General features: G+C 38.6%; 1 protein-coding gene across 13 annotated transcripts in view; it reads left to right on the top strand.

Annotated features, from left to right (window-relative positions):
- Positions 1 to 26,389, top strand: part of CDC42BPB (CDC42 binding protein kinase beta) — a 99,812-nt gene that overhangs the window by 29,320 nt on the left and 44,103 nt on the right. For all 13 annotated transcript variants that reach the window (XM_074868842.1, XM_074868840.1, XM_074868839.1 and 10 more), the window contains exons 2-6: positions 114 to 205; positions 12,394 to 12,477; positions 15,954 to 16,049; positions 20,533 to 20,681; positions 24,481 to 24,574. In XM_074868842.1, coding sequence (XP_074724943.1) covers positions 114 to 205; positions 12,394 to 12,477; positions 15,954 to 16,049; positions 20,533 to 20,681; positions 24,481 to 24,574 — 515 coding nt within the window. The remainder of the gene's footprint in view (positions 1 to 113; positions 206 to 12,393; positions 12,478 to 15,953; positions 16,050 to 20,532; positions 20,682 to 24,480; positions 24,575 to 26,389) is intronic.

Raw genomic sequence — 26,389 nt, 5'->3', positions numbered from 1 at the left:
GCTGTTGCACTGGGTATGCAATGAGTACTTTTGACCTCTGGTTTATGGATTATTTTGGCTTACAATATTTCTCTTCATAATTGAATTTTCTTTTTTTTTTTTTCCTTAAACAGCAAGACCATTTACAAAATTGGTAAAGGAAATGCAACTCCATCGAGATGACTTTGAAATTATAAAAGTGATTGGAAGAGGTGCATTTGGTGAGGTAAGAAATTTTTATTCTCAGCTGTAGTAATGTAGCTTTGATTGTTTGTGCATCTGATTTCTTGCTACAGTTGACCTGTACCTGTCCTAAAGACAAAAGATTCACATAGATGTGTTAAAATAGTTCCAAACGTGGGATGTAGCTAGGTACTAGTGAAAGGTCCCTTTGAAGCAGGAACCAGTGTCCAGTTCTGCCATTTCTGTGACTGGCTCATTCTGACATCAGTGTAGCAAAACAAGTGTCTCTTCAATGTGTGTATGAACAGGGTGGTCCCACCTAGCAGCTGCACAGCTGAATTTGGGATCTCTTCTCCCACTTGCCATATGTACTCTTCTGTGCTGCTATAATTTAACACAGAACTGGGCTGCTAATGGTAGGAACGCGGAGGCTGCTCCACCCATCTGCCTGTCTCTGTAGCAATCTGGTAATGTAGAAAGACGCATTTGGCTGCCTTAAAGGCTGTTCCCTGTCATCTTTGAAGATCAAAGGCTGCTGGATCTGTTTTTTGGACAGCAAGTTGAATCATGCTGGGATGATAGGAACGCCTTGTGTTTTGAGGACTCGCCAGTCCCAAGACCCTGGACTGAAGTTTTACTTCTTAATATGCTTGATGAAAGTCTCATCAGTCACAGAAGTCTGATAGGGCTTGCCACTGGCAAAAGCATTCATGAGCATATCCCCTCCAGTAGGCATGGGATACCTGAGACTACTGGAGAACCTCAAAGACAACCCTTCCAGCATTTAAGTATGTGTAACTAAGGCAGTAGCTGTCAGCAAAAGAGGTTATTAACTAGAGACTTTCTAGAAGTAAAAAACCCCTTAGACTTCTTTCAGGAAGCTTCTTTTAAGTAGTGCCACACTAAAGTCAAATGTAGTGACAGCCATTAGCGGCTCACTTCAGCCCATTAGCACTTGGTTACAACTTCTGCAGCCGGTGGCTAAGGCTGGGCTTCCTTATCTTAGTCTTGTATTGTCCGCTGTGAAGGCCTTTCCTTCCAAGTATGGTGTGCCCTGGACACATCAAACTCTTTCACATATGGTTTGACTGAGGGACAGAAGTAGCACAGGCAGACCAGAAACTAAGCTGGAAAAATGCCAGGACCCTACTTGACCTAGGCTCAGAAAGGAATAAGGTTTGAATGTGCACATGCACTTGGTAGGGGGTGAAGTAATAGCTTCATATCCACATTAATTTTAAGCTACTTCAGAGAGTGCTTTTGAGGAAAATGGACACCTAAGACAGGTATTAATGTTTCAAGAACATCTCTTCATCTGTACCACCATCTAATGATGTGATGAGGTAACGTAGCTCACTTGTAATCATGAGCATAGCTGCTTAAGGAACTTGAGCATTTTAAGTAAAATGTCCAGATAAATAGCAACATCTTGACCTGTAATACAAAAGTTCACTTTCTAGTGGATGTTGAATGTGATGAGTTGCACCATTTGTAACAAAGAAGGAAGTGTTATCTTAGGGTAGTGGAAATACTGCATGAAAATTAGTTGGTTATTTCACTTGAGTGTTTCTAGCTGGTGTGTATTATTTGAACATGGCTTTTAGAGAGAAAAGTTGCTGCAAAGAGTTTGGCAGGAAAAGGCAGAAATGGGAAAAAATTTGATAAGTGATGAAGAGCTGAAAGCTACAAATTAAGTCCAGAAAAGAGTCCTGAGCCAGAGCGGTTTATGAGTAGGTAAAAGGCCTAGAGAATCGAGACAGTAGTTGGTAACCATCTACCTCTACGTTAGGGTTTTGATTCAAAGCAGTAGCACAGTTTTGAAGAGAGTGCCCCCACTTATTGCAGAATGATTTTGGTATGCATGAGCTGGCTTTCTTTTGGAAGAAACTAAACCAGAACCTCCATTGCAGGTGTGCACCAAATGTGCTTCTGGCCTCAAGGAGTACATAAGAATCAGTCACTGGGGTTGACTTTCCTAGCAGCTTCAAAGCATGTTTGGTCTGGGACACCGGGCTAGATAGTCTAAAGCAAAATTCCTGAACTGCATACAGTATAGATGGGAAGGCCCAGCACAGGCTACTTTCATCTGTTGTTCTGGTCTTGCTGTGCCAAATTACTTGCTATAGTGACTGTGACCACTGATACCTAAAGAATTTTAGATGAGTGTTTTGGCAGTTTGTCTTTTGGTGGGATTAGACGTGGTTTCTGGATCTTTTCAGAACTAGACTTGTGAATGGTATAGCTATCAAAAATGGTATCAGGTTAAGGGAACCCTTTATAGCGACTTGCAGATGGAATCAGTGGGGATGCCTTCACACAGCATAACTTTAAGGAAGGACTGTTTTCCATAGTACTTGCTCTGTTCTTTTTCAGAAAGATGCTCTTCTCCACTAAGGAACTGACCAACTGAAAATCTCAGTACAAGAGCAGATGAAGTATTTATATGAATTTAAAGAGACTTCAGTTTATACTTGCTAGAGGGCTTAGGATGACTTTTCTTAGCTTTAGATCAAGAGTCTTAAGGTGTATAAAAGATACAAATTCTGGGTATAAACTGGTATTAATAGTGTTTGGAGTGCCTGAATCAGCAATGTCATTCGTGTTCTTTCATTTGGAAAAGCATGGAACTTAACGAAAGCAATTTGTACATCCTATCTCCCCCCCCCGCCCCCCCCCAGTGGAAATGAAATTCACAGAAGTGAAATGTGAAAGTGTCTTAATTTCATCCTTCTGTTAGAGCTGTGAGTGCTCACAAAGTCAGCGGTGTTAGTTATCTGTCAATATCCTGTTGTATTTTTTATCTTTTAATTATAAAAGTTTCAGTTTATAGTTGTAGGAGCTTGAAACTTTTTGATCAGTTTAAATTATGCAGGAATCATTGATTCTTACTCTTTTAATCCCACTTGCCAGAGAATATTTCGTGCTTTTTGCTTATGAATGCATCCTTTGACCGTTGTATATACTACACTGCTATAACTGCCAAATATTATAAGCATTATAGAATAGTAATTATATAAAAGTTGACATTCCATAATAAGAAAATAAAATGTAGTTTCTTGAGAGGGACTTGTGGCATCTGACCTGTATAAAGCAACACTTCAGAAAACTTAATGGGGGAGCTGCAGATAATTTTTCTGTAGTACTTTCATACGTACATAGGAACTATATTAGGAATTAGTTGATGGCATTCTAGTAGTTATAAGGTTATTCATTAGTTCTTGTTTAAAAAAACCAAAACAACTCAAATACAACTATCTGCTAGAAATAAATTTTAAAAATACTTATAAAAATGTTTGTTAGAATGCATAAAGAAATTAATCAGAATTAAACTAAACATATTCCCATTAGAATTAAGTAGTTTAAATTAAACCTGAACAGCTAAACAGGTCAGACTTCAAAAAGGATGAAAACTACATTTCATTCTTCTCAGTTTAGCTGCTTTGGACTTTTTTGAGAATTTCAGGGGCTTTAATCTTACCATTCAACTTTTACATAAATCACTAGCTTTGAAGAAAGCTTAAACAAAATAAAGGCATAATATTAGTTATTAGTCAGGATCAGTGATCGATTTTTTTGCCACACAACATGTAAGCCAAGGAAACATGGTCTTTGGCTGGAGAAACAATTGAGACCACGTGTGAGCTTGTCCCTATGAACACAACTGCAAAATCAGTATCTAATTTAAGCCAAATTGATATAATCACCAGTACATATCTGTACTGGCATGTCAGTGCCTTTTTCTTTCTTCTTTTCAAACTAGCAGAACTCAACCTGGTTCTTCACACTTTTTCCAGCAATACGAGAAAAAAATCCAGCTGGTAATCGAAAATCACCTGAATGAAAGTTCTTATGGCACAGAAGATCTGAAAAAGCAAGAGAAAAAATGTTTCTTAAAGTTCTCGTTATTATGCCAGGACAGAAATAGTCTAGCTCGGAACTTAAAGATTTCTTCTCTAGCCACCTGCCAAAACAGGCAGTTCTCCTTTTCTCATAAACTAAGCCAGCCACTTTGTGGGATAAACTGAATGTTTGAGTAGCCTTTACAGCAACGTTTAAGGCTCTGACTCCTAGAGTCACTGGCTTGAGAACATAATTTAATTTTTTCAGAACTGTCATAGTTACGAAGAAAAGTTTGCAATGTTGAGTGCATGACAGCTAGAATAGCATACAATTTGAAATGCTAGCTGTAAGAAGGATAAACTACTTGTGTCTCTTCCCCATCTCCTAGGGTGTATTCACCTGGGAGTGTACCCAGCTGGGTGGAACATTTTTGTGAGTTCTCCAATGTTCTTTTCAGTCTTTCTTTTTGCAGGTCATATAGGCAGATAAGTCATGTGCAAAGGGGCAACCTCCATGAGGAATAAAACTAATAATAATTAAAAAGCCCCCTGAAATAAAGTCAGAACTAAAATGGTTTTCTGTAATCTTAATTCTGTTTTTTATTAATAAAATTAATGTAGAAGTCTGTCTTTGTAGACAAGAATGAGAATGTTTGGTTTTTTTAACTAGTGAAAACACATACTCTGTAGGAGGTAATTTAAAGAATATGAGCACAGGATGGAAAACTCCTCCAGCTTTTTTAGACCTTTAAAAAAACACACCAAAACTGCAAACCCACCTGCGAAGTTTGCATGTGCCTGACTACTCCTTCTGTCTAGAAGCACTGTGGACCCTTATTTGTAATGAAATAATGTCCTGAGAATATGTGCTCGGTGGGATTGTGTTTACCTGAAAAACTTATGCCAGACTAAGAAGTGCCTTCTGTGAGCTTGGTGTTTGCCTCTGCATGCCAAGGCAGTACTAGTGCTACAGTATGGTGAGGGATAAGTGTAGGATCCTGTGTTTGGGGACTGTATGGCTCTAAATATTGCACCTTCAAGTGCAAACTTTGCAAGCTTCATCTGACTTCGTAGTAATGTACTTGTAAGTGTTTAAGATCACTTTTCTCATTGTGTAAAGGACCATTTAGGCATGCTGCGGTAGATTAACGCAGTTGTTGAAGAAAAAATGGTGTCTAGATGTACCTTGTTTGAGAACTTGGATTGTATAATGTGGCTGACACCTCCTGGAAATTTGGCAGCATGGGACTGAAACAATTGTTTTCCTTCCCTTGTTTGTTAGCAAGGACTTCTAGAATGAGAAACACTTACTGTGGTTCCAGCGGAAGGGTGGAACTGCTTGGTCTTGCTTAGCACAAAAATAACTGAAACTCTTAATGTGCCCCACCTAATTATTACTGCTCTGGATGGATTAGAAATACCTTTTCATATAAATGCTGTTGTGTACAGACTTGATCTGTGTAGAGTTTAGTAATAGTGCATGTCACCTTGACTCAGGATGCTTAGTCAGAGTCTTAGCTGGAATCAACAGACATAAAAATGTGTTTCCAGAAGAAAGTAAATAATTGTTGAGAGAACAAGACTGACCCTTGTGTACCACGTATTTCTGATAAATTATGTGGTTCCTAATGAGAGATATTCTGACTAAGGGTGCAGTGAGACTCAAAAGTGAGTATGCAAAGCCTAAGCTTCCTGCGGACAGTCGTGCTTGGCAGTGAGGCGCAGAGGTGTTTGTGCCTTTTCCACCTTGTAATCACAGCTGTAGGGTACTGAGTTTAATGTTTTTATGTACTTCTAGAAATTAACCTGGGGCACAGTGAGCCTATAGACTGCAATTAAGGCTGTCTCACCTATTCGGAAGCTTTGGTGATTGGTATTAGGTACCCAGCAGGGACTGTACCTTCCTATGTTGTAGAGTAACAGAATTTATAAGTATTGCACACAACATATGACACTTTTCACCCAGCTATTCAAAGAGTCAAAGTGTTCAGATACAATGCAGAAGAAATATTTAATTAGCTTTGCTTTTCTACAGTATGTTCTTCATGGGGAAAAAAAAAAAAAAAAAAAAAAACCAAAAAAAACACCAAAACCCAAAGCAAGCTATTTTCCGCTGTGGAAATGGATGAAGAGAGAAGCTGCTTTGTTTTGAAAATGTTTCAAAAGAGCTGGTTGCTATCTTAATCCTCCCCAGCTCGGTGTCTGTTTGTATGGCAGCACCAAGTTACTATGGTGACAGGCAGGTTGCAAGAAGCTGGAGACACAGTTCATTGTAGTGCTGCTGCGAGACCAGCCATTTGTCTCTGCAGTCCCCTGATTGCTGAGGAAGAGCTGAGGTGTTATTCAGGGCCTTTATTCTTCTTTAGCAGAACCTTTCTGGCTGGCACTTGGAAGTGATTTCTTATTTGCACAACATGAAGATTCACACTGTGTGTTCAAAAAAAAAAAAAAAAAAAAATTTTGCTTTGGAAGTGTGTACCGTGTGTACTATTGGCATATGAACCCTACCAGAAGGCTCTGGTTGCTCATTTTAAATGTAAAATAGACATAAAAAAACCTGATAGAGCAGTCCAGACCAGTTTTTCCTCAAAGAAGGAGTATTAAAACTGTTAACTAATGAGTTATATCAAAGACTTTTCATATCCAAGAGTATCAGGAGGATAAAGCAGTTCCTGCAGTGTTTTTTTCAGTAGCTGGTGTCCAAGGTATCAATAACATGCGACAGAAATAGTAGAGTAGAAGTGGCATATACAAGCTTTAACTGAGGGAAATGACTGTAATATTCAATTATGAATCTGGTAATAAGACATTACAGATAAATTGTTTACATCTGAAATGACATTTTGTCTCTTCTCCTGGTTGAAAGGCTTGACTAAAATCTCTGCTCAAATGTCTAAAGCCATTCCAAGTTCCTGCCAAAGGTTAATTCATGGTAATTTTACACTATTTTATCCATGTAATTTTATTGTCCATTAGCCTAAGCAGATCTTTTTTATCACCCTTATTACTGATGTCCTTCCTTCCAATTTTATTTGTAGGTAGCAATCATACAAGTAAAGCTTTTTCTATTCCCACGGTAGTATAAGAGGCTCTTTAGTTCCTTGATCATCTCAATAGTCCTCCTTCACACCTGCTCCAGATAGTTTATTTCTCTGAGGTGTGGCTGTGTGTGGAGTTTCTAGTGAGTTTGTGTTTCTACAAGGCAGTAATGTTTACGCATCCCTAGTGGTGTGTATCTGCCTATGAATTCCAGAGTCATGTTTGTCTTTTTCTTAACTATGTGAGATTATGAGTTGATTGCATGAGGATTATCACCTATATGTCTGTTCCTTTTCTTTTCACCTGAGAACTTTCTGCATTTGAGTTTCACCTTATTCCTGAAAGTCCAGTCCTTGAGGATAAGTTTTACCTGAAGGTTTAACCTGCCATGAGCATGAATAGTGTCCTAGTTAGCTTTTTTATATTTGCTTTGAAATTAATGCCAGCATGGTTTCCAAGAGGTCTTTTTGTTAACTATCTTAATTGTTTTCTGGAAATCCATTCTTGCATTTAAATGTTTTCTGCACTTTCTTACGCCATACTTATTTACATAAAAGAAAATTTGTAACTTGATGCTGCTTACTAATGCTGATCATGTCACTCAAAGGGCAGAGTACAGTGGTGGGAAGTTCTGTTGTGTTTGTAGAGGCTGATTTGGCTCAGATTCCTACCCTGTAGGTTTCATCAGGGCATGAGGAAAGGTGGAACTTTGCCTAGGATGGCTTTGCACATTGCAGTCCTAAATGTCAATATCAAGTGGGTTTTGAAGATCAAAATGCAGCAAAATACTTCCGTAAAACAATTCAAGAGGTAAAATACAAGCTCTTACCAAAGTCTAAAGATGTTATTTTAGCTACACTGGTTCTTTTTTTATTTTATTGCAGTACAAGTGAAACAGCTTTGAGGAAAAAAGTACAGAAAGAAAATGGATGGCAAAAGTAATACAAATCTGATAGGGTGTTGGCTTATGCTTTAACCCCAGTTCTCATACATTTTTTTGACATAAATATGTCTAAAGTTGGTTGAAGTGTAGGCACTGGAATTCATTAGGCTTTCTGAGGTCCTTGAAGAAACATACTTGATCTTTATTGCAGTGTCCCTGTTGCTGTGAATCTTAAGCATGACGAGTCACAGTGAAGGTAATCAAACCAGCTGGTGACAGCTCAGACCCATATGGGCTTGCCTGGAAGGGGGCTTGTAGTGGTGGGGGAAACCCCTGCATCTGGAATTTTGCCTTGTCAGTGTTTTAAGACTTGGTGAAACAGAATCACCTAAATTTCTCTACTAAGTCACTCCGTGATTATTGAGTATTTGGAACCCCTGACTCTCCATTCCAGCCTAACAAAATGAGATGCAGGTTGGGTAAGTTTTAGTATTCTTAATTTGACACAGGTATCAAAGATAATTGTTCTGGGTCAAAGGTGTGTGTTTTAGTTAGCCCACATCCCATCCCTTCGTCCAGGTAGAGAGGTGTAGGAGAAGAATCCAAGGATAGAGCAGAGCTGAACCCTCCCAGCTTCCAGCACCTGAGGGTTCAGGGGCTCCCTAACCACACCTGTAAGGCAGCAGTCAGTAGTCACTGAGACTTCTGCTATGTGTGTTAACCTGGGTATTAAGCATGTACTTAAATACTTTCTGAATGCTTAGGTGTCCACAGCAGCCTGTGGCTGAGTTCCAAAACTGTTGTGTGACAATAATACTTCCTTAATCTTGCTACCTTTTTACTTTATTTGATGCTTTTCAATTTCCGTGTTATGAGAAACAGTAAATAATTGTTCTCAGTTCATCTCTGTGACATTTGTGGTTTTGTATGTATCATAGCTATTATCTCTTCCAGGCCTGGAATATTTTAGGTTATTAAATCTTCTTCAGAAGCTGTTTTATAGCTCTGCTAGTGCCTTTTTTTCGTTCATTATCCTTAACATACTTTTTTTTTTTTTTAACTTCTATTACTGTGTAAGTTGTAATAGTGTTGGAAATGAAGAGTGAGCATCCAGATTAAATCCTGGTCTTTTACAGTCTGTGCATAACACGAGCACTTGTTTGACCAATAGACATTTAAACTTTGAAGATAGAAGCAGTGCTGCTGTTCTTAAAGTAGGTATTTGCAGTAGTGACAAATCTACATCCTTTGGAATACCTCTGGATTGCCAACTGAGTATTTTTTTTATGTTGTTAGATGTGGTGGATTGATATGTGGTATAGGAGTAATCATATTGAAAACCTGACGTCTTGCATGGCTAGCACAATTGCAATATAAAGGTTTCAGTTTGATCTCACAAAGTGGTCAGTGTGGTTATTTTAATTGAATTTGAGGTATGCCAGAGAAAGAGGAATTAATACAAAATTAAGAAAAAACAACTATACCACGGCATCTCAGAAGCAGCCAAAGCATTATATGACAAATGTAAACTTAGAAATACTGCCACTTGATGAAGAAGGTAAAAGAAAGCTAACTCGAGGAAATACTGAGGTGTTCTATGGAACAAAGCACGTAGGATTTTTTGCAATATTGCAACAATATTCTTCCTTATAATAGTACTGAGTTTATCAAGGCATACCTTAGTTTGTGCTTCCCTGTTTCAGTTCAGGCATCAGTGAGGTTTGGGTTTTGCATTTCTGTTTGTTTTCTTAAAAAAAAAAAAAATTCTAATGATTAGAATGGATTGAGGAGTCGGGACTAGTCAGGCTAAAATTCTGTTACTTCTGTGAGGCATCTCGTGCACCTTTCAGGTTTCTTCTCAAAGATAAAATTCTTCAGGAATTACCTATTTTGCTGTAGGGTTGCATGAGTTTTTCTGCTGGTACAAGAAGCTGTCTCGCTGTCACCCTTACAACTAAAACAGCAGTGTGTTTACTGTTGCCATAACTTGATAACCACTTAATGTGAAAATATGAGTCAACTTTCCTTTTATTAATTCTACTTTTTCTTCCACAGAAGACAATTACCTTCCTCCAGAAAGTTTAAATTGGGCTTTCTTAAGCAGTCCTTTCATTTGAAAATAAATAGCACTAATATAGATAGCAAGTGGAGAATTACTAAATAGGTCCTACAGATTTACCCTCCTTTTTCTTTTCTTTCTTCTTTTTTCAGGCCTGTTCTCATTTACCACTTTGTTCTAACATTTGCACAGCTCCTCAGCTGTGCATGTCCTTTGTGATGCTAGGCTCATATCATTCCTCAGCAGTTGAGCGTGCTTCAAGCTTCCACCATCCTGCGCTGTTTTCAGGCAGTGATGGCCTTAGATAAAGTGCAGTAGATGCATAGCTGGGTTCCGATTTATGCACTATATTTGTACTTAAATGGCTGAGCAGTTCTAGTGTTGTGGTGTTACGCATCTTGAATGTTGCTACTTCAGGGCTCACAGAGCTATGCTTGCAAATTGCTTCTGCCCCAGAGCTTTTGTTCGTCTGCAGGAGGTAATTTCAGTTCTGGTCTGTCCCTTCAGTGGAGATGGGGGTATTTCCTGAGTCATCATGTTCTATATGGAACAGAGTTTAAAATGTATAGCAGGTAATGTCAGCATCTTGCAGTTCTCAAAGCTTTTTATGTGCGGTTTGACTTAGAGTGTGCCTTCAGCTGTATCAGGGTAATGATTCAATTAAGTGTATGGAGGCAGGTTGTTACAATGGCTTTTAACTGCAAGGCCACGATGAGGCTAGGAGCAAGGCTAAACGTTTAAGGCCATTACTGAAGGTCAGTCTTGAACAGTTTGATATGTGCCAAGGAACCTCATGTGTTTGATTGAGTCTTTCTCGTCTTACCCATCCTTCCCCCACAGCACGAGCAGTGTATGCGAGAAGTGTTTGTACACCAGGACACACCGGGATGTAATGCAGCCATGAATATTCTGCATAGTTACAGAAGCTGCTTCTTAGTGCTTTGTCTTTCCCAGTTGCATTTAGGGCCAGATTCCCATGTCTTTCCTGTGATGCATACCTGCTAGTCCTCTTCTTAAGATACGTTTCCATTCCATGACTCTGTGTGCAGCAGTGTACTAGGTGTCACTCATCTGTTACGTGACCTGGTCAGTGGAGCTTCACGCACTGTGGGGTGGAAGGTTTAGGTATGCATCTGCAGAGTGAGGTGTCTGTCTAAATGTGAATGTCCCATTCTTGTGTTACTGGAGGAGCAGTCATCCCCCTGCCCCTCATCTGGAGCTTCTTTTCTGGTAAGGTGCAGGGAGGCATTCCATTCCCCTCTTCCCTCCACAGGACTTCTGACTTTGTATACTGTTGCTCTGCTTGATGCACTATTCCAACCTAGCCTTGTTTTATAGTCAGCATCATCTTAGAGCTGCTGTAGCTCCTGAAACCCTTACAGATAAGAGTTTTTAGGCAACAGAAGAGGTGAGCTGATGTGATTCCTGTTACTCTTCCCACTGCTATTCAGAGCTTTGTTGGAAGCAATGAAAGCTGGTTGGTTTTCTACTTCTGAAATAGAGATGAACTGAGAAGCAGCAGAAATATTCAAGCAGTCCTTGTATCGTCCTGTGAAAGTGTTGCTGTCTTAGTCGTGATGCCTGCTCTTTTGCCAACTGGAAGAATTTTGTGAAAATGATGGCTTTTACTACAAGGAGAATTAGTTTTGGTCTTGGATAATACAAGTCTTGGTAAAAATAATGTCTTTGCATTCGTAAGCCTTGAAGTTTTTGTATTCTTCTGTTTTTCCTTCCACTGTACAGCTATGTGCACAGCTACTGTTCATAATAGACCAGTCTAAGCAAGTCTAATACACAGGATGCATAGTAAAATGCTTCAAGCAAAATGATGAATAAGTAGATGAATACTGTTTTTGCTTCTTTTTGAATATCTGCAATACAGTACACAAAAGCATGTTAATTTGCAAATGTCTTTCAAGTTGCTGAAACCTGAAATGTGAAAACAAATTAGTCAAATGTAGTGTATTTCTATTGACAGCAGGCTTTCTTGTTTTCTGAGGCTGCCCTTTTAAATGTTGCCTCATAGGCTGAAGGCATGGTGTACAAGCATCACTTGTTCTTGGCAAACAATGCAGCTTTACTGTGCATCTTCATATGAAAAGCTTCATGCTCCTCCTGTATCATCCCCCATGTACTTGATCATGAGCACTTGACCACACATGGTGTGCTGTGGATCAAGCACATAGTAGTAATGTAGGAGGAATATAGAAGGAGCAAAGACTCAAGCTGTAGTTTATCAATGTGTGAGTTGATCACTGATGACTCCTTAGTAACTTTTTATTATTTTGTGAACATTAAGCTGTTTGAAAATTGTGTTTCCCTGACCATGTTTTTGTGTGAATATTAAGCTGTTTAAATATTGTATTTCTCTCACCATGCTTCTGTTAAATAAAGGTATCTTATTATTTCAGGTTGCAGTTGTTAAAATGAAGTGTACAGAGCGCATTTATGCAATGAAAATTCTAAATAAATGGGAAATGCTTAAAAGGGCAGAGGTAAGTAATATGATTCTTTAACAGAGAATGTTTAAAATGGCATTGGGAAAATTACATTGAAGCTCTTCCAGATTAGGAAGAATTATTTCATGAACATAGGAGCTTTGTTCTTTTTTCTTTTTTTCTTAAGCTGTTTTAATGCAATCAAGTCTGACAGTCCCTTCTAGGCATCTGTTGTTCTCAGCATTACTGTGTGTTCGTTTACCAGACAGTCTGCCCTAGTTCTTACCCTGAATTTATTGGCCAGATTTTTGTTTACAATAAAGGCAAGTTAAAGACTACATGAAAGCTGAGATTGGTGCTACTATGACATTCACAGCTGTATACAAAAACATGAAAACGTCTTTTTTTCTCTTGCATTCAGAAAGCATACATTAAGGAGCTTTGCATCCTATAGTTTGTAACAGGATTTATATAACTGGTGAAACTAAATATTTTGGAGTCACAGATTCAGATTGTAAACCAAAATGTGTTAAGGTGAATCTGATTAAGGGTATTTTTTATGAAAGGAGATATACTTTGTCATAACAAATTATGTAAATGTGAATAGGTACTTCACAGATTAGAAAAGGGCCTACTAAGAATATGCCATGGGAAGTGGCATATTCCTAGGATACCTAATCTTGCACAGTAGAGGAGAACCTTATGGCAAATGTAATATTATGTAAGTCAGCAGGTAAATGAGCAATGGATTTGAGGGGAATATACATGTAGTTCATCAATACTTGCAGCAATTCTGTTAAGGGGCGAAGGCTAGCTGCTTGCTGTGGTCTGAGCCTGCTGACCTTTCCCTGTCCCATTCTTCTGTCCCCTTCCTGACACTTCCTCCGCCCCAGCTTACCCTTCCTAGTCCCTCCCTTGCTTTCAGTGAGTCAGTGCCAGCTCTTTTCCTGTGAATAAATCTCCTCCCTCTTGTTAAGCCCCACTTCACCACTGCCTTTGTCTGATTTAGTCACACTCCATCCATCGGTCCCTGCTCTTCTTTACAAGCAGGGGCAGCCACTGCCACTCGGCTGTTCTTTGAGCTGTCAGGGGAGTTCACACTCTTGGCTGTGCTGCATCAGCGGTTCTGTATTAAGACTTCCCCTGTATGGGGGAAATTTGGTGCCCTTTCTACACAGACTTCAGTTGGGTTAATTCAGTGGTCAGTATAGAATTGGTTTAAACCCAAATGCTTGTAGGGAGCTCCAAACTCTTAATGGAAATACAGCTGTGCTGGCTTACTTAGTCATTTTTGAAGTGACTTAATTAAATGGCCTACATAAATAGATGAAACTTTTACATGTGGAGATGTCCTGAGAAGACCGCTGTTTACAAATTGTCTTCAAATTATGCGACTAACTCCTCTTACCCTCTCAGGCAGGCAGGAGGTGGAAGATGGTTATCCACCAAGAAGGATATATAATGACCAATAGTTCTCCAATACACAGTTAAGACAAGTAACAGTCCAGCTAAATTCTCTTTTCACTGATTTTCCCCATCTACAAAGGACAATAAAGGAACTGTCTTCTCTGCTGTGCCCCTTTGTCTTTTCCTGTTCAGTTTGCTTGCTTGATTTGGCATTTCTGGATAAGCAAGACTTTATAACCTGCATATAAAGTTCATAAGACATTTGGGTGTTAAAATTTCCCGAATGTGGTAAAACTTGCTAGTTTTTAAAATGAAGTCTGCAAGAATACAGTAGCCTCATAAGTGGGCAGTTCCACTGAAAAGCAGACTTCAGGTGTTTTATTATTCACTGTATGAGTGGTCTAAGAAGCATGTTGTTTTACTGGTTTGTGTTTGCTTTGTATGAATTATTAAACATAGGAAAAAGTTATCCAAATACTGCTCATTTGTGTACTAGCTGCAAGAATAAAACCCCATATGGTCAGAAGCCACTAAAATACAGGAAAGATTAGTGAATATCAACTGACATCAGTAAATGGGTTGCAAGCAAAAAATAGGCATGCCATTTATGTTGATAAGGTGAACCATTTGTATTTGTTATTTTGACAGCAAAATACAGAGTCATTAATGTATTACTGTTGACAGTTCCAAATAAGTCCTGACTGGCTGATTAGGTAGCCTGTTTTGCTTTTTCAAGGCACGTGTCAAGGCCTTTTAAGCTAGTGTAAGCAGAGAAGGAGAGTTTCATACGTTGAATTCATGATGCAGAGTGTTCAGCAACGTTACTGGTTTTGAAGGGTTCATAACATTCCCTCGCTATTTGAGGTTGCACAGTGAACTGGATCAAGGAACCGATGTCTTCGAAAATAAACAAACTAGTTTTCTGTGTTGGCAGGCTCCTTGCATTGTGGTGCCAGAAGAACTGAGAAGTGCTGTGCTCTGGTGCTGTGGGCAGAGGATAGGATTACTTAGAGCTGCTGTTGCTGCCAAACTTTTTGTAGAGTGATACTTTGGCCTTGCATTCATAAACTGTTAAACCACTTTCAGTTAACATTTAATTACAATTTACATCTCTTTGTACCAATAATTACTAACTTTACAATGTGGCCACAGTATGGTGGTCTTCAGGAGAAATGTAAATTGACTTTCAGGGTGAAAATGGTTGAGATACCTTTATAAGATGCAATCAGTATATGGTAAGACTTGGGCTTCCCAGGCACGTTCCTTCCATAGTGCATTTTCTAAGACATCTGGATAAGTGGCAATGACCAAAAAAAAAATCAATTATCTAGAACCCAATCACTTGAATCTGCAGCTATCAAGTATCTTAATAGTGGCTCTCAATTGAAAGTAGTGGAAGAGTCCCAAGGTCTGCGTCTTGATGGTTCTGATCCAATAAAAACGTTAATATATTTTTGTTAAGGAAGACTTGCTTGATGTTTATGAAACTTGGTTTTATGTAAAGATGCTGAGAAAACCTGTTGCACAGAGCTTGCGTCTCTGAAGTGTTGCAGTGTGCTATTTGAAGTAGAGAAAAGATTATTGAAAATGAAAATATATTATACTGGACAAAGATAAGACAGTAATAGTAAAATCTGCTTATTTCCTGTACTGTGTTGGCAGTGTCTGGAAGCGTAATGTAAGACAAGTATATATGAAACTGTTTTCGCAAAGGTCTTTTTCAGAAGAAGCAGACTTACTTTCCTAGGGCCATTGTCTTTCTGCTACAGATTGCAGTGACAAGTTAGAATTTTTCTGGCTTTGAAAAATACATTACGGAACAAAGATTCAGTGCTGACTCAAAGTGGTTTGTGGGCTTTTTGGTGATTGGGGGTGTATGTGTGGTGTGTGTTGGTTGGGGGTTTTTTGTTGGTTTTTTTAAGGTCACAGTCAGGATTAGTGTGACTGAATGCCTGACTACAAGCCTGCAGAGCTTCCCTGGCTTGTCACTTGTGCAGACTGAATTCCAATGAATAGAGACCTCTGTTCAGTAATTTTAAATAATCCCATAAAACATCCATATATATTCATTCTGTGAAAACTACTTGATGATGTTGACAATGGCTTTTTCCTCTCTCTTCCTTTAGACAGCTTGCTTCCGAGAGGAGAGAAATGTCTTGGTGAATGGAGATTGTCAGTGGATTACTACGTTGCACTATGCCTTTCAAGATGAAAACTATTTGGTATGTCTGATTCATCAGCAAATAAAAGCTTTAGGTTATGAAAGAACTTTATTTTTGATGCGTTTAAGGATATTAGTGCAATAAATCAGTCCACCTCATGCCTTGCTGCAGTGTTTCAACATTCTTGTTTCTCCTTGAAGAAAAACTTCAAAGTGACTGGCTGTAACTCCAGGAGAGTGAGAAAGTCTTGTAGTACTATAGTATATAGAACTTTAGTTAAGCACCTTAAATTAACTAATCTACCCTTGCATAAAATGCTGAAGTTTAATGTTTTGGATAACATTTCAATTAAAGTATTTGAGAGGTGTTAACTCTGTGAAAGTAAGAAATATTTTTATTTTAAACTTTCAGCATGTCTTTTGAAGCAAGATTTTGTTTAAAAATGAAAAAATAATTTAAAATTTTATTAAAAAATCTAATTAAACTGGTATTTTAAAAGCTTCAGGAGATAAAAATAACTTATTTCTTAAAAGTATTTAAATAAAATATGTTTTTTAAATCAACAGATTGGTCATCTCAGTAGTTTGAGAGACTTTAGCAACTGTTTATAATATAAAGTCAGTCATTACTCCTTTACATATTTTAATGATGGGTCACTAGAACTGTAATTTATAAGCTGTGTTTACCTTAGTCACAGAAGTCAGGAGAGTACTGCCCAGGAGCAAAGTCACTAAAGCCCTAACATACTGCAATATACTGAACCATGCAGTTTCCATGTGGCTACCTGAGGCTGGGTTTGCAAACCTGCTATTTCTGTAACAACTGACATAGCTGTAATGTGGAAGTTTTCACCTTCCTAATACTTTTTAGATAGTACCACAGTAGCAAGTCATGATTATAAATAAGAAAAACTGTAATGATAAAAAGCTGCCCATGAGTTCAGGAACTAAGCATATGGAAGAGTTAGAAAACACTCAAACATTTTCACAGGTGCTGAAACTAAACAAATTATTTTGACTGTCATGTTAAAAGTATTTCAGAATAACAAGCACATCTTAAGCAAATAGGTAGTTGGGTCTTAGACCCTAGTTTACAGGCCATTTCTGTTGAATGCTTTGTGATAGATCCAGATTTTCAACCTCTCAAAGTTTAGTTATCTCTGGCACTTCCTCATGAAGATAGCTCATCATTTCAAATTCCCTCAGAACCAAACAGCCTTCAGACTTGCATAAAAATAACCTAAGAAATCCTATAACATATTTCCAAGTAGCTTGTAAGAATGGAGCTACCTAAGAAAAAATTGTTAGCTGTGCAAGATAGCAAGCAGTAATAATGACAGTGTAGAGAGGGATCTAGTATTACTAATACCATTTTATACAAATCTGTTCCAAGCAAGCTGTAGCAGTATAATACATTTCTTTTCCCCAAGTTACGAAAGACATTTAGATGTTGAAATTGTCACTTGACAGTAGAATTTAGACATCTAGTATCTAATTTAAGATCCAGTATCTAAGAAAGCAACAACTCAGCCTGGCAGCCAAAGTCAGCAGATTCCCAGCTTGCCTGAGGTCTGGTTCTGCATGTGCTGAGATGCTGCCTTCCAATTTGGTCTGTTACTCAGCATCCATCTCATGTTAATGTCTGGTGCTTACAGATGGAGTGTACGTCTCAATCATTCTATTGTAAATGATGCATGAAGAAAAGGTGAGACACATCAGGAAGTGATTTTTTCATCCAAAAACCTGGACAGAAGGTTCTCTTCCAACCATCTTAGTGGTTCACTTGTCCAGGGACTAAAAGATCTCTGTTCAGTTCTGAGCTCAGCTTAAAGGAGTTTCTAGCCACGTTTTCCCACGTCTCGTGAGAATGCTGCCATGTTACAGAACCTGGGCAGATTGGGTTTACTTTTCAGCTGTGCTGTTCATCCTTGATCCTTGTAGAATAAAATGCAAAGCTGAGGACAAAACAAGAACAGACAGCAGAGCTTGGTTCTCTCTAGATTCTCCAACCTGGAGTGGATATCACGTCTCTGAGAGAGAAAGCTCTAGGTTCTGGTATCTGCTCCGAGTGATGTTTGTGCGTTATAGCTAGTGATTCTTAAATGCAAAACCATGTAAACTAACCCTGAAACAGAGAGAGAAACTTGGTGTGTTCCCACACCTAGGGCTTTGCCATCCTCCTCTGACTGCATGATGAAGGGTTCAGAATGAGACAAATAAAGAGAAGGTAAGATGTTAAGGTAGAAAAGTAGTAGCTGCCCTTGGAGACTCTAGAAATAATAGGGGTTTTATTCCTTCTAATATTGGTAGAGCATATGATGATGCAGAACTTAAATATAAGCAAGAAACACAAAAGTCTACAAGATGTCTTATGTTCTGGGGTTCATTTTCTGGTTCTGCTCCCATAGTTTTAATATGTTTTAGAGGCAAATACACCATGTGGAAGCATTCTCTAAACAGCCAACTCTTAAATGACATTACATGGAAATGCTGGTATGGCTTTTTTCTGGGTCTTAAAAAGCTTTTGTAGAGACAGTTTGAGTCAAGATTGGTTAAGTAAGCCTTTGGTGATTTTGCTGAAGCAGATATGGTGTAGGTGAAACCTAGTCCATGAATATCAGAAACATTTATGGGACCTGAAGTTCTTAATCTCTTCTAGATTCAAATCTGTTGGTTTTCTTGTGCCTTACCAGAAAAATTTTCTTTCCCGGTCTCATTCATGAAGAAGAGCATTTGTGAGTTTGTCTGCTGTCAGCCTCTTGGAAGCTTCTGAGTATTTATGAGAGTGTTTTGTTGTCTTTTTTTCCTTTGATTTCCAACTACTCTCCCCTGTTTGATATAGTCATTTCCATGGAAGAAATGTGATACCTCTAGATTTCAGTGTCAGAATAGTCTTTATTTTAACCCCATGTGAAGGGAGAAGTGCTTCCTGGCAAGAAGATCATTGTGAGTTGGAAGATAAATAAAATTCTACTTTCCTATAGAAGAGGTCTCACCATCTTCCTGTGATCCAAGTGCCTCATTTCGTGGGTCAGCTGAGTTCTTGCTGAGTGTTGAATGCTGTGGGAGCTGAGGGAGGTGCATTACCTTGTCTCTTTGGGAGCTGAAATATCCTGTCTGTCACAGAAGGCTCTCTTAGCCTTGATTTTGAGAGAAAATACTTTAATACAACATCCCTTTTAAAAGATTGCTGGTTCCTGTCTGTAGCCTTTTGTTTTCAAACGTAATTGCTGCATGTGTACAGTGTTCCAACTCATGTTTAAAATCCCTTGATGGATTGTGCAGTACGGACTGATTGACTGATTTCAACATTGTGATGACATTTGCCTATCAGATTAAGCTATAATTTGAACAAGATGGAGGAAAATATCAAAACCTATGCCTATTGGAGTTGCTCTTTTAAGCCAGAAGATAGTGAGGAAATAGTACTGCACTTTATGTTCCTTTGCGTTCTTATCTTCTTTAATTTGCTTCCCTTGTGGAAGATGAATCTGTGGCAGGGACAGTGGATTGTAGGTTCCTTTACCTTGAGGAGAAAAATAAGATGACTGCTTTGGAAAGGTGATTCCAGAATAAGCAAAGTTATTCCTAAAACCACATATCAAATCATCTTGAGAACATGAAACAAAATGGCTCAAGACTAGTAGTAGTAGATAAAGTCGTCATACTTGAAGTGATAGCCTGGATTTAGGTGGATGTTGCTAGCAAATAACTAAAACGTAATCCTCGTTTTGTGGTATGAGAAACAAATAACAAGTCTGAGTCCTTTTCTTCCATATTACCCTATCTGTGTTGGTCCTTTCCATGGATAGGATAATGGCTGATTGGCCTAGGGGGCTGTTTACTTTTTTATTGAAATGTATTCTAAAGAACATTAATGTTTGATTTTAAATTTCCCACTATAGTGCCTCTGGCTTGACAGTGCTGCTGGCTTGTCATGGGCATCCCTAACGTATAGTGTCATCAAGCTCCTGCCAGCTATGTTATGCATGCATGATGAGTGTTTGAAGATGCTGATGTGATAAGTCTCACTTTTGGAACCACTAGTAGTACTGAAATGATACCAAAATTAAAGTAGTAATGAAATTTATATTTTAGACTAAGCTGTATCAAGTATTGTTTTTAACTATAGTTTTTTTCTTCCTGCATCCTCTGTAAATTCTCAGTTTAAGGGTTGATAACCTACATTAGTTTTGGTGATACTAGATTGTTTTCTTTTTGTGACACTGTAGTTAAGACAGGAATAAACTCACCCTGATTTACTTGTTTGTTGCTGCTGTATCTTGCTTGGGTGTTTTTTTATGGTAGGAACTGAATGCTGATGTGTCACCCTTACTGTGATTATTAAAGAGATATAGTATCTTTTTACACTAAATAAGCAAATAAAAGTAATTCAAAAGACTACCAATTTTGACTAATTTCCTCAGGCACAGAAAAAGATTAGTGAAAACATTTTTTTCAGGAGTTAGCTGATGAACTTTAATTTTTTTTTTTTCTTACCAGATGTCTCTCAGTATTTGACTGCTTTATTTCTCCCTTTTCAGTATCTAGTGATGGACTACTATGTTGGTGGTGACTTACTGACACTTCTCAGTAAGTTTGAAGACAAGCTTCCTGAAGATATGGCTAGGTTCTACATTGGTGAAATGGTGCTTGCTATACATTCCATACATGAGCTGCATTATGTGCACAGGTAAAATACTGTCTCACTTGGCAAAAGATACATGTACAGTTATATGAAGTTAATCCTAAAGATACTGCTACATATATAAATGAGCACAGTAGCCACAGGCAAACTACTGTGGGTACTTGCTTACTATATACTGTGTAATAACTGTATAAGCTATTACATTTTAAATACCAAGTTTTGATGGATTGATATTAGAAGTAGTGACATTTATCTGACTAACCTTTTACTAAAGCTTTTATTTTTAGTCAGGCTTCTTGATTTATTCTCAATTCACTTCATTAATATTTATCTGTCTTTGTCCAAGCCAGCCTAGAAGTTTGAAGCAGTTGGAATTCTCTGCAAATGTTTAGGCATTCTGGAAAATTTACGCACAGTAAGCCCATGATAACATCAGTGCATCTATTTACTTGAGGTCATCCTCAAACAGTTTTTTGTAATGAGTAGGCATGTGCCAGTCTAATTGTTTCTGTATACAAAATGTATATTCGGGATCAGTGCCTACCATCATGTTAACTTAGATTGTGTTCTGTAATAGTTAAGAATATATAATATTCCTCATTCTCTGTCAGAAAAACAGGTCAGGAAGGTAGAGTACACTTTGTATGCTTCTTTTTTGGCTTCCTCTTGGAGCAATTGTTTTAGAAGAGCTGTGAGTAGTGCAAGGGAGGCACTTGATAAATATTTTGTTTCATCGTTGCAAGAGCCTTGATCAAGTGAGAATTTCTATCCTTTCGTTGCTTTTCAGATTTAACAACTATGTATGATACGTCAGTTAGAAAGCAAAATGATACTAATTCTGGAAACCTTTGCAGTTGTTTCTTTATATGCTGACGTTATAGCTTGATTTCAGTAAACAGAGAAGTTAGAAAATACAGAGTGTGAGAGTAGTGAGGTTTTTCAGTTAACTGAAAACTGCTTATGGCCATATGGGTAGGCTCATGGCAGGTTCATGACACTGAAAGTCCTGTCTCGGGAGAAGTGGACCTCACACTAGCGTTGTATCTGACTTGGCAGGTACATCTTGGCCAATTCCCTTTACCTCTTAGGCCTTGATTTCTTAGTTTGTTAAATAAGGACAGTTTTAATGTCTCTTTTATTAAATTTATGGGTGAAAACCATTAGGTAAGTGAGGTGATTCTTAGTTACAGTTAATGTTTAAAGGACACATGGAATTATCAAACTAGAACACTTCAAACTCTTTTCAGTCTTTGATCACTGTTTCAAAAATAAAAAAGAGAAAAGATACATAAACTCTGTAATACTCCTGTGAGTAAATATGGACAATATGTGGGCATTTAAAAATGTTATGGACTCAGAAGTTTACCTGAAGCACCATTGCACCCATTTCCGAGGAAGGTGGCCTGACTAACTGACCAGCTACATCTTTGCGTGGGGCTGAATGAATGTCTGTTGTGGCAATAGGGATGAATGGCTCTGAGGCCAAAACATACGCTTTGAATAGGAGATGTATGAATGCTCAAGAAATTACTGCTTGGCAACTGGAATGGATTAGGAGGAAGCATGATTGCTCTGGAGAGGATTTCGAGGACCCTTTAAAGGCTTATATGACCTGTTAGCTGTAGATAGGAAACAGCAGAGCTCAGAGATGAGGCATTAAGCTTTTCTGAACAGAAACAGTGTTCCCTGAGGCAAGCAAGATCTGCATGCAAAGCAGAAAAGCAGAGATGTGTTGGATGAGATTGGCTCATGCTTCGAATGGCACTGTGAGCAGTGTTCTTTAAAAAACAAACAAACAAAAAATTGGTATATAGTTGTGTATAAGCTATATAGTCCTCTGCATATAGCATATAGTCCTCTGCACCTACAGAGCTTGACTTGTGGTTATGGGACTGTAAGGGAATGTTGACAATATCTGGAACTGAAATGTACGGAATAAGTTTAACCATAGAAACTTACTAATGATTTTACTGGGAAAGCATAGTGAGATGGTCTTATTTTCTGGGTTAGGGCATATTTTCCCGTATTATAACAAATAAGCATGCATTTAATTTATGTTGACAGGCATAGATTAGCATTTACTATTTTGTCTTAATGCTGCTAATGAGCAACAGTATTAGTGAAGTTTCAGTAATTGATTTCAAAGCATTAGCCCTTGGTTAAAAAGTGTTATTTCAAGTTTGTGTTGGAAAAATTTACCAGATTGGCAGGATTTTTACACATATAAAGACCTTTTGTTAAACCTATCATGGTTTTTCTCGTATGTCTCCTCAAGTGTGAAACTCTGGAATTCAGCGCCTTAAAAATCAGACATTGTGAACTTCCACATCTATGTAGCAAGGTGTGTTAGAGCACTTTCTGTTCCTTGCTCCTAGTAATTCTAGTCACTTCCTCAAAAAATAAGCTGAAGCTATTGTACAATTAAGTTTTTGAACACACGTAGTGGCAATTTGAGCTTCCTATTTTAAAAGAAATACAGGATTTTATATTGCAACAAGACTGGTGGGTTTAAGGTAAAGCACATGTGGTTTTATTTATTATTAATAGTATTATTTGAATAAATATGATTCCTGAAAAAAACACCAAATGAACACATTTATAGGTTTGCTTATCTTTTTTGGCTAGCTCAGTTAAATAATAATATTTCAAAATGGCATGATGGAAGCATATTGGAAGCTGATCCTGGATAGCATTAGCTAAAGAAAGAGAAGGAGACTGCTGTATGTTACCTTGAAAGAGATGGATGTTCTCCTTTTTAGCCTGCAGAATTGGTGCATAACTGAGTTGGTTTTGCGTTCTCCACTTGCTCTTCTCTCTTCCTTTCTTCAGCACCTTCCTATCATATTGGCTAGGTGCTCTTAAAAATCATTTGGGATATTTTGAGGCTGTTAATTTTAAAAACCCTGAAACCAGTGTAATATGTATTGGGACTGTCTTAAGTTGTCTGGATGATTGATCTTTTAGTGATACTTTGTGTGAATTTGAGTACAGGGTGGTGAAATAAAATATGGTTAATTAGCAGACTAAATTCAACTAACGTGCTCTTTAGTAAATCCTTTTTGGTGCCCTTCCTGATATCAAAACGAATATCAAGTAATGAGCTAGAATGAAATGGGAATCTTAGTTCCATGTCATTTAGTAGCCATACCATTTTATACCCTGCTATATATATGTAAGAATAGGATTTGATATTGGAGACTTTCTAATGTTACTGTATCCTGTTGAAACGGCCTTGCCCTGATCCCAGAGCTGGGGAATTCAATGGCTTGTAGAGTACATGCTGCATGTACACAGATGCAAAGGTTACCTTATCTATAGAAGCAAATGTGCTATGCAATAATGCATAGAAAGTCTTGAATAGCAAATGAAAAATACTGGCCAACAGAAAAGATGGACAAATTTAGAGAAGCAGTAAAAAAAATATTCCTAGATTAGAAGTTAACTATAAATCTTGGCAAAAACCATGAGATTAAAAGATTGCCTTTTTTATCTTTCTTGCCTCTAAACAATATTTTGCGATGCATATAATCTTGAAAGTATGTCGATGAAGTAAACTGCCTATATGTTACAGTCGATATGACTCAGTGTAATTGTTCTGCTTGGTTATTTGACCGTTCAGAGTTCAACTTTGATGATCTTGAAAATCTGATGTAATCTAAGGCTTCAATATTGCAGGCAAGGTATTAAATTGTGCAGGAGGAGAGAGTTGTAAATAGTGCAATAAAAAGAGTTTCATCAGTGTGTATTGAACATAAAATTCTTTCTATTCTAATGCAAGATTAATCTTTACAAGTAGAGCTAATACTATATATTTAAATCTTTTCACTTCTTCCTATTATAACAGGGACATAAAGCCTGATAATGTTCTTTTGGATATGAATGGCCACATACGACTGGCAGACTTCGGGTCCTGTCTGAAAATGAGTGAAGATGGCACAGTATGTATGAAGCAAAATTTAATTGGGTCACTGGTAGTGGAACCTTGTAAGTGAGTTGCTGGTCTTAAAGATGTTAGACATTGTCAGTGTGAATCAGGGAAGTGATAGATTGTAAGCCTACTGACATGATAAAAATTGAGGGAAGAGTATAACTATATACTTATAAAAACGTTTTTGACATCTTCATCTCCTTGTTTTACAGACTGCTGCCTTGTAAAGTTATGCTTTGCTACGTTTTTCTGTCTTTGACCTTTTCTTCTACTGGCCATTTGAGTTCTCATGAGGTTTTTCTGAACTGTCCAAAGACCCTTTGTTAAAAAAGGATAGAATTTGATATTATCTCTGTGTTGGAATCACAAGCGACCAGGAACCTAGAAGCCATGACAGACTTGAAGTATAACTCATCCAAAATGAGGACGTAACTAAGCCCAGCTAGAACTTAGTCTGGCTATTGCTCTAAAAGACAATAAAAAATGTTGCTATAAGTACATTAGCAACAAAAGGATGACTAAGGAGAATCTCCATCCTTTATTGGATGCAGGGGGAAACATAGTGACATAAAATGAAGAAAAGGGCTGAAGTACGTAATGTCTTCTTTGCCTCAGTCTTTAATAGTAAGACCAGTTGTTCTCTGGGTACCCAGCCCCCTGAGGTGGAAGACAGAGACAGGGAGCAGAATGAAGCCCCCATGATCCAAGGGACAGTGGCTAGTGACCCTCTATGCCACGTAGACATACCCAAGTCTATGGGACCAAAGGGATCCATGCAGGGGAGCTAGTGGAAATGCTCACCAAGCCCCTTTCGATCATTTGTCAGCAGTCCTGGCTAACCAGGGAGGTCCCAGTTGACTGGAGGTTAGCAAATGTGATGCCCATCTCCAAGAAGGGCTGGAAGGGTGATCTGGGGAACTACAGGCCTGTCATTCTGACCCTGGTGCCAGCGAAGGTTATGGAGCAGCTGATCTTGAGTGCCATCACGTGGTACAGGACAACCAGGTGATCAGGCCCAGTCAGCATGGGTTTATGAAAGGCAGGTCCTGCTTGACGAACCTGATTTCCTTCTATGACAAGGTGACCCACTTAATGGATGAGGGAAAGGCTATGAATGTTGTCTACCTAGACTTTAGTAAAGGCTTTAACACTATTTCCCACAGCAGTGTCCTGGAGAAACTGGCTGCTCGTGGCTTGGACGGGAGCACCCTTTGCTGGGTAAACAACTGGCTGGGTGGCCAGGCCCAAAAACTTGTGGTGAATAGAGTTAAATCCAGTTGGTGGTCAGTCAGTGACAAGTGGTGTTCCCCAGATCTCAGTATTGGGACCAGTTCTGTTTAATATGTTTATCAATGATGTGGACAAGGGGATTGAGTACACTCTTGTTAAGTTTGCAGATGACACCAAGTTAGGTGGGAGTATTGATCTGCTTGAGGGTAGAAAAGCTCTGCAGAAGGATCTGGACAGGCTGGATCAATGGGCCAAGGTCAATAGTATGAGGTTCAACAAGGCTCAGTGCCGGGTCCTGCCCTTTGGTCACAACAACCCCACGCAACACTACGGGCTTGGGGAAGAGTGGGAAAGCTGCCCGGTGGAAAAGGACCAGGGGATGTTGGTTGACAGCCAGCAGTATGTGAGCCAACAGTGTGCCCAGGTGGCCAAGAAGGCCAGTAGCATCGTGGCTTGTATCAGGAATGGTGTGGCCAGCAGGACTAGGGAAGCGATTGTGCCCCTGTACTCAGCACTGGTGAGGCCGCATCTCAACTACTGTGTTCAGTTTTGGGCCCCTCACTACAAGACAGACATCGAGGTGGTGGAGCGTGTC

Source organism: Strix uralensis, chromosome 4, assembly GCF_047716275.1.
Source record: "Strix uralensis isolate ZFMK-TIS-50842 chromosome 4, bStrUra1, whole genome shotgun sequence".
NCBI lineage: Eukaryota > Metazoa > Chordata > Aves > Strigiformes > Strigidae > Strix > Strix uralensis.
The sequence above is the reverse complement of the archived record's forward strand: the minus strand, read 5'-3'. Positions and strand labels throughout refer to the sequence as shown.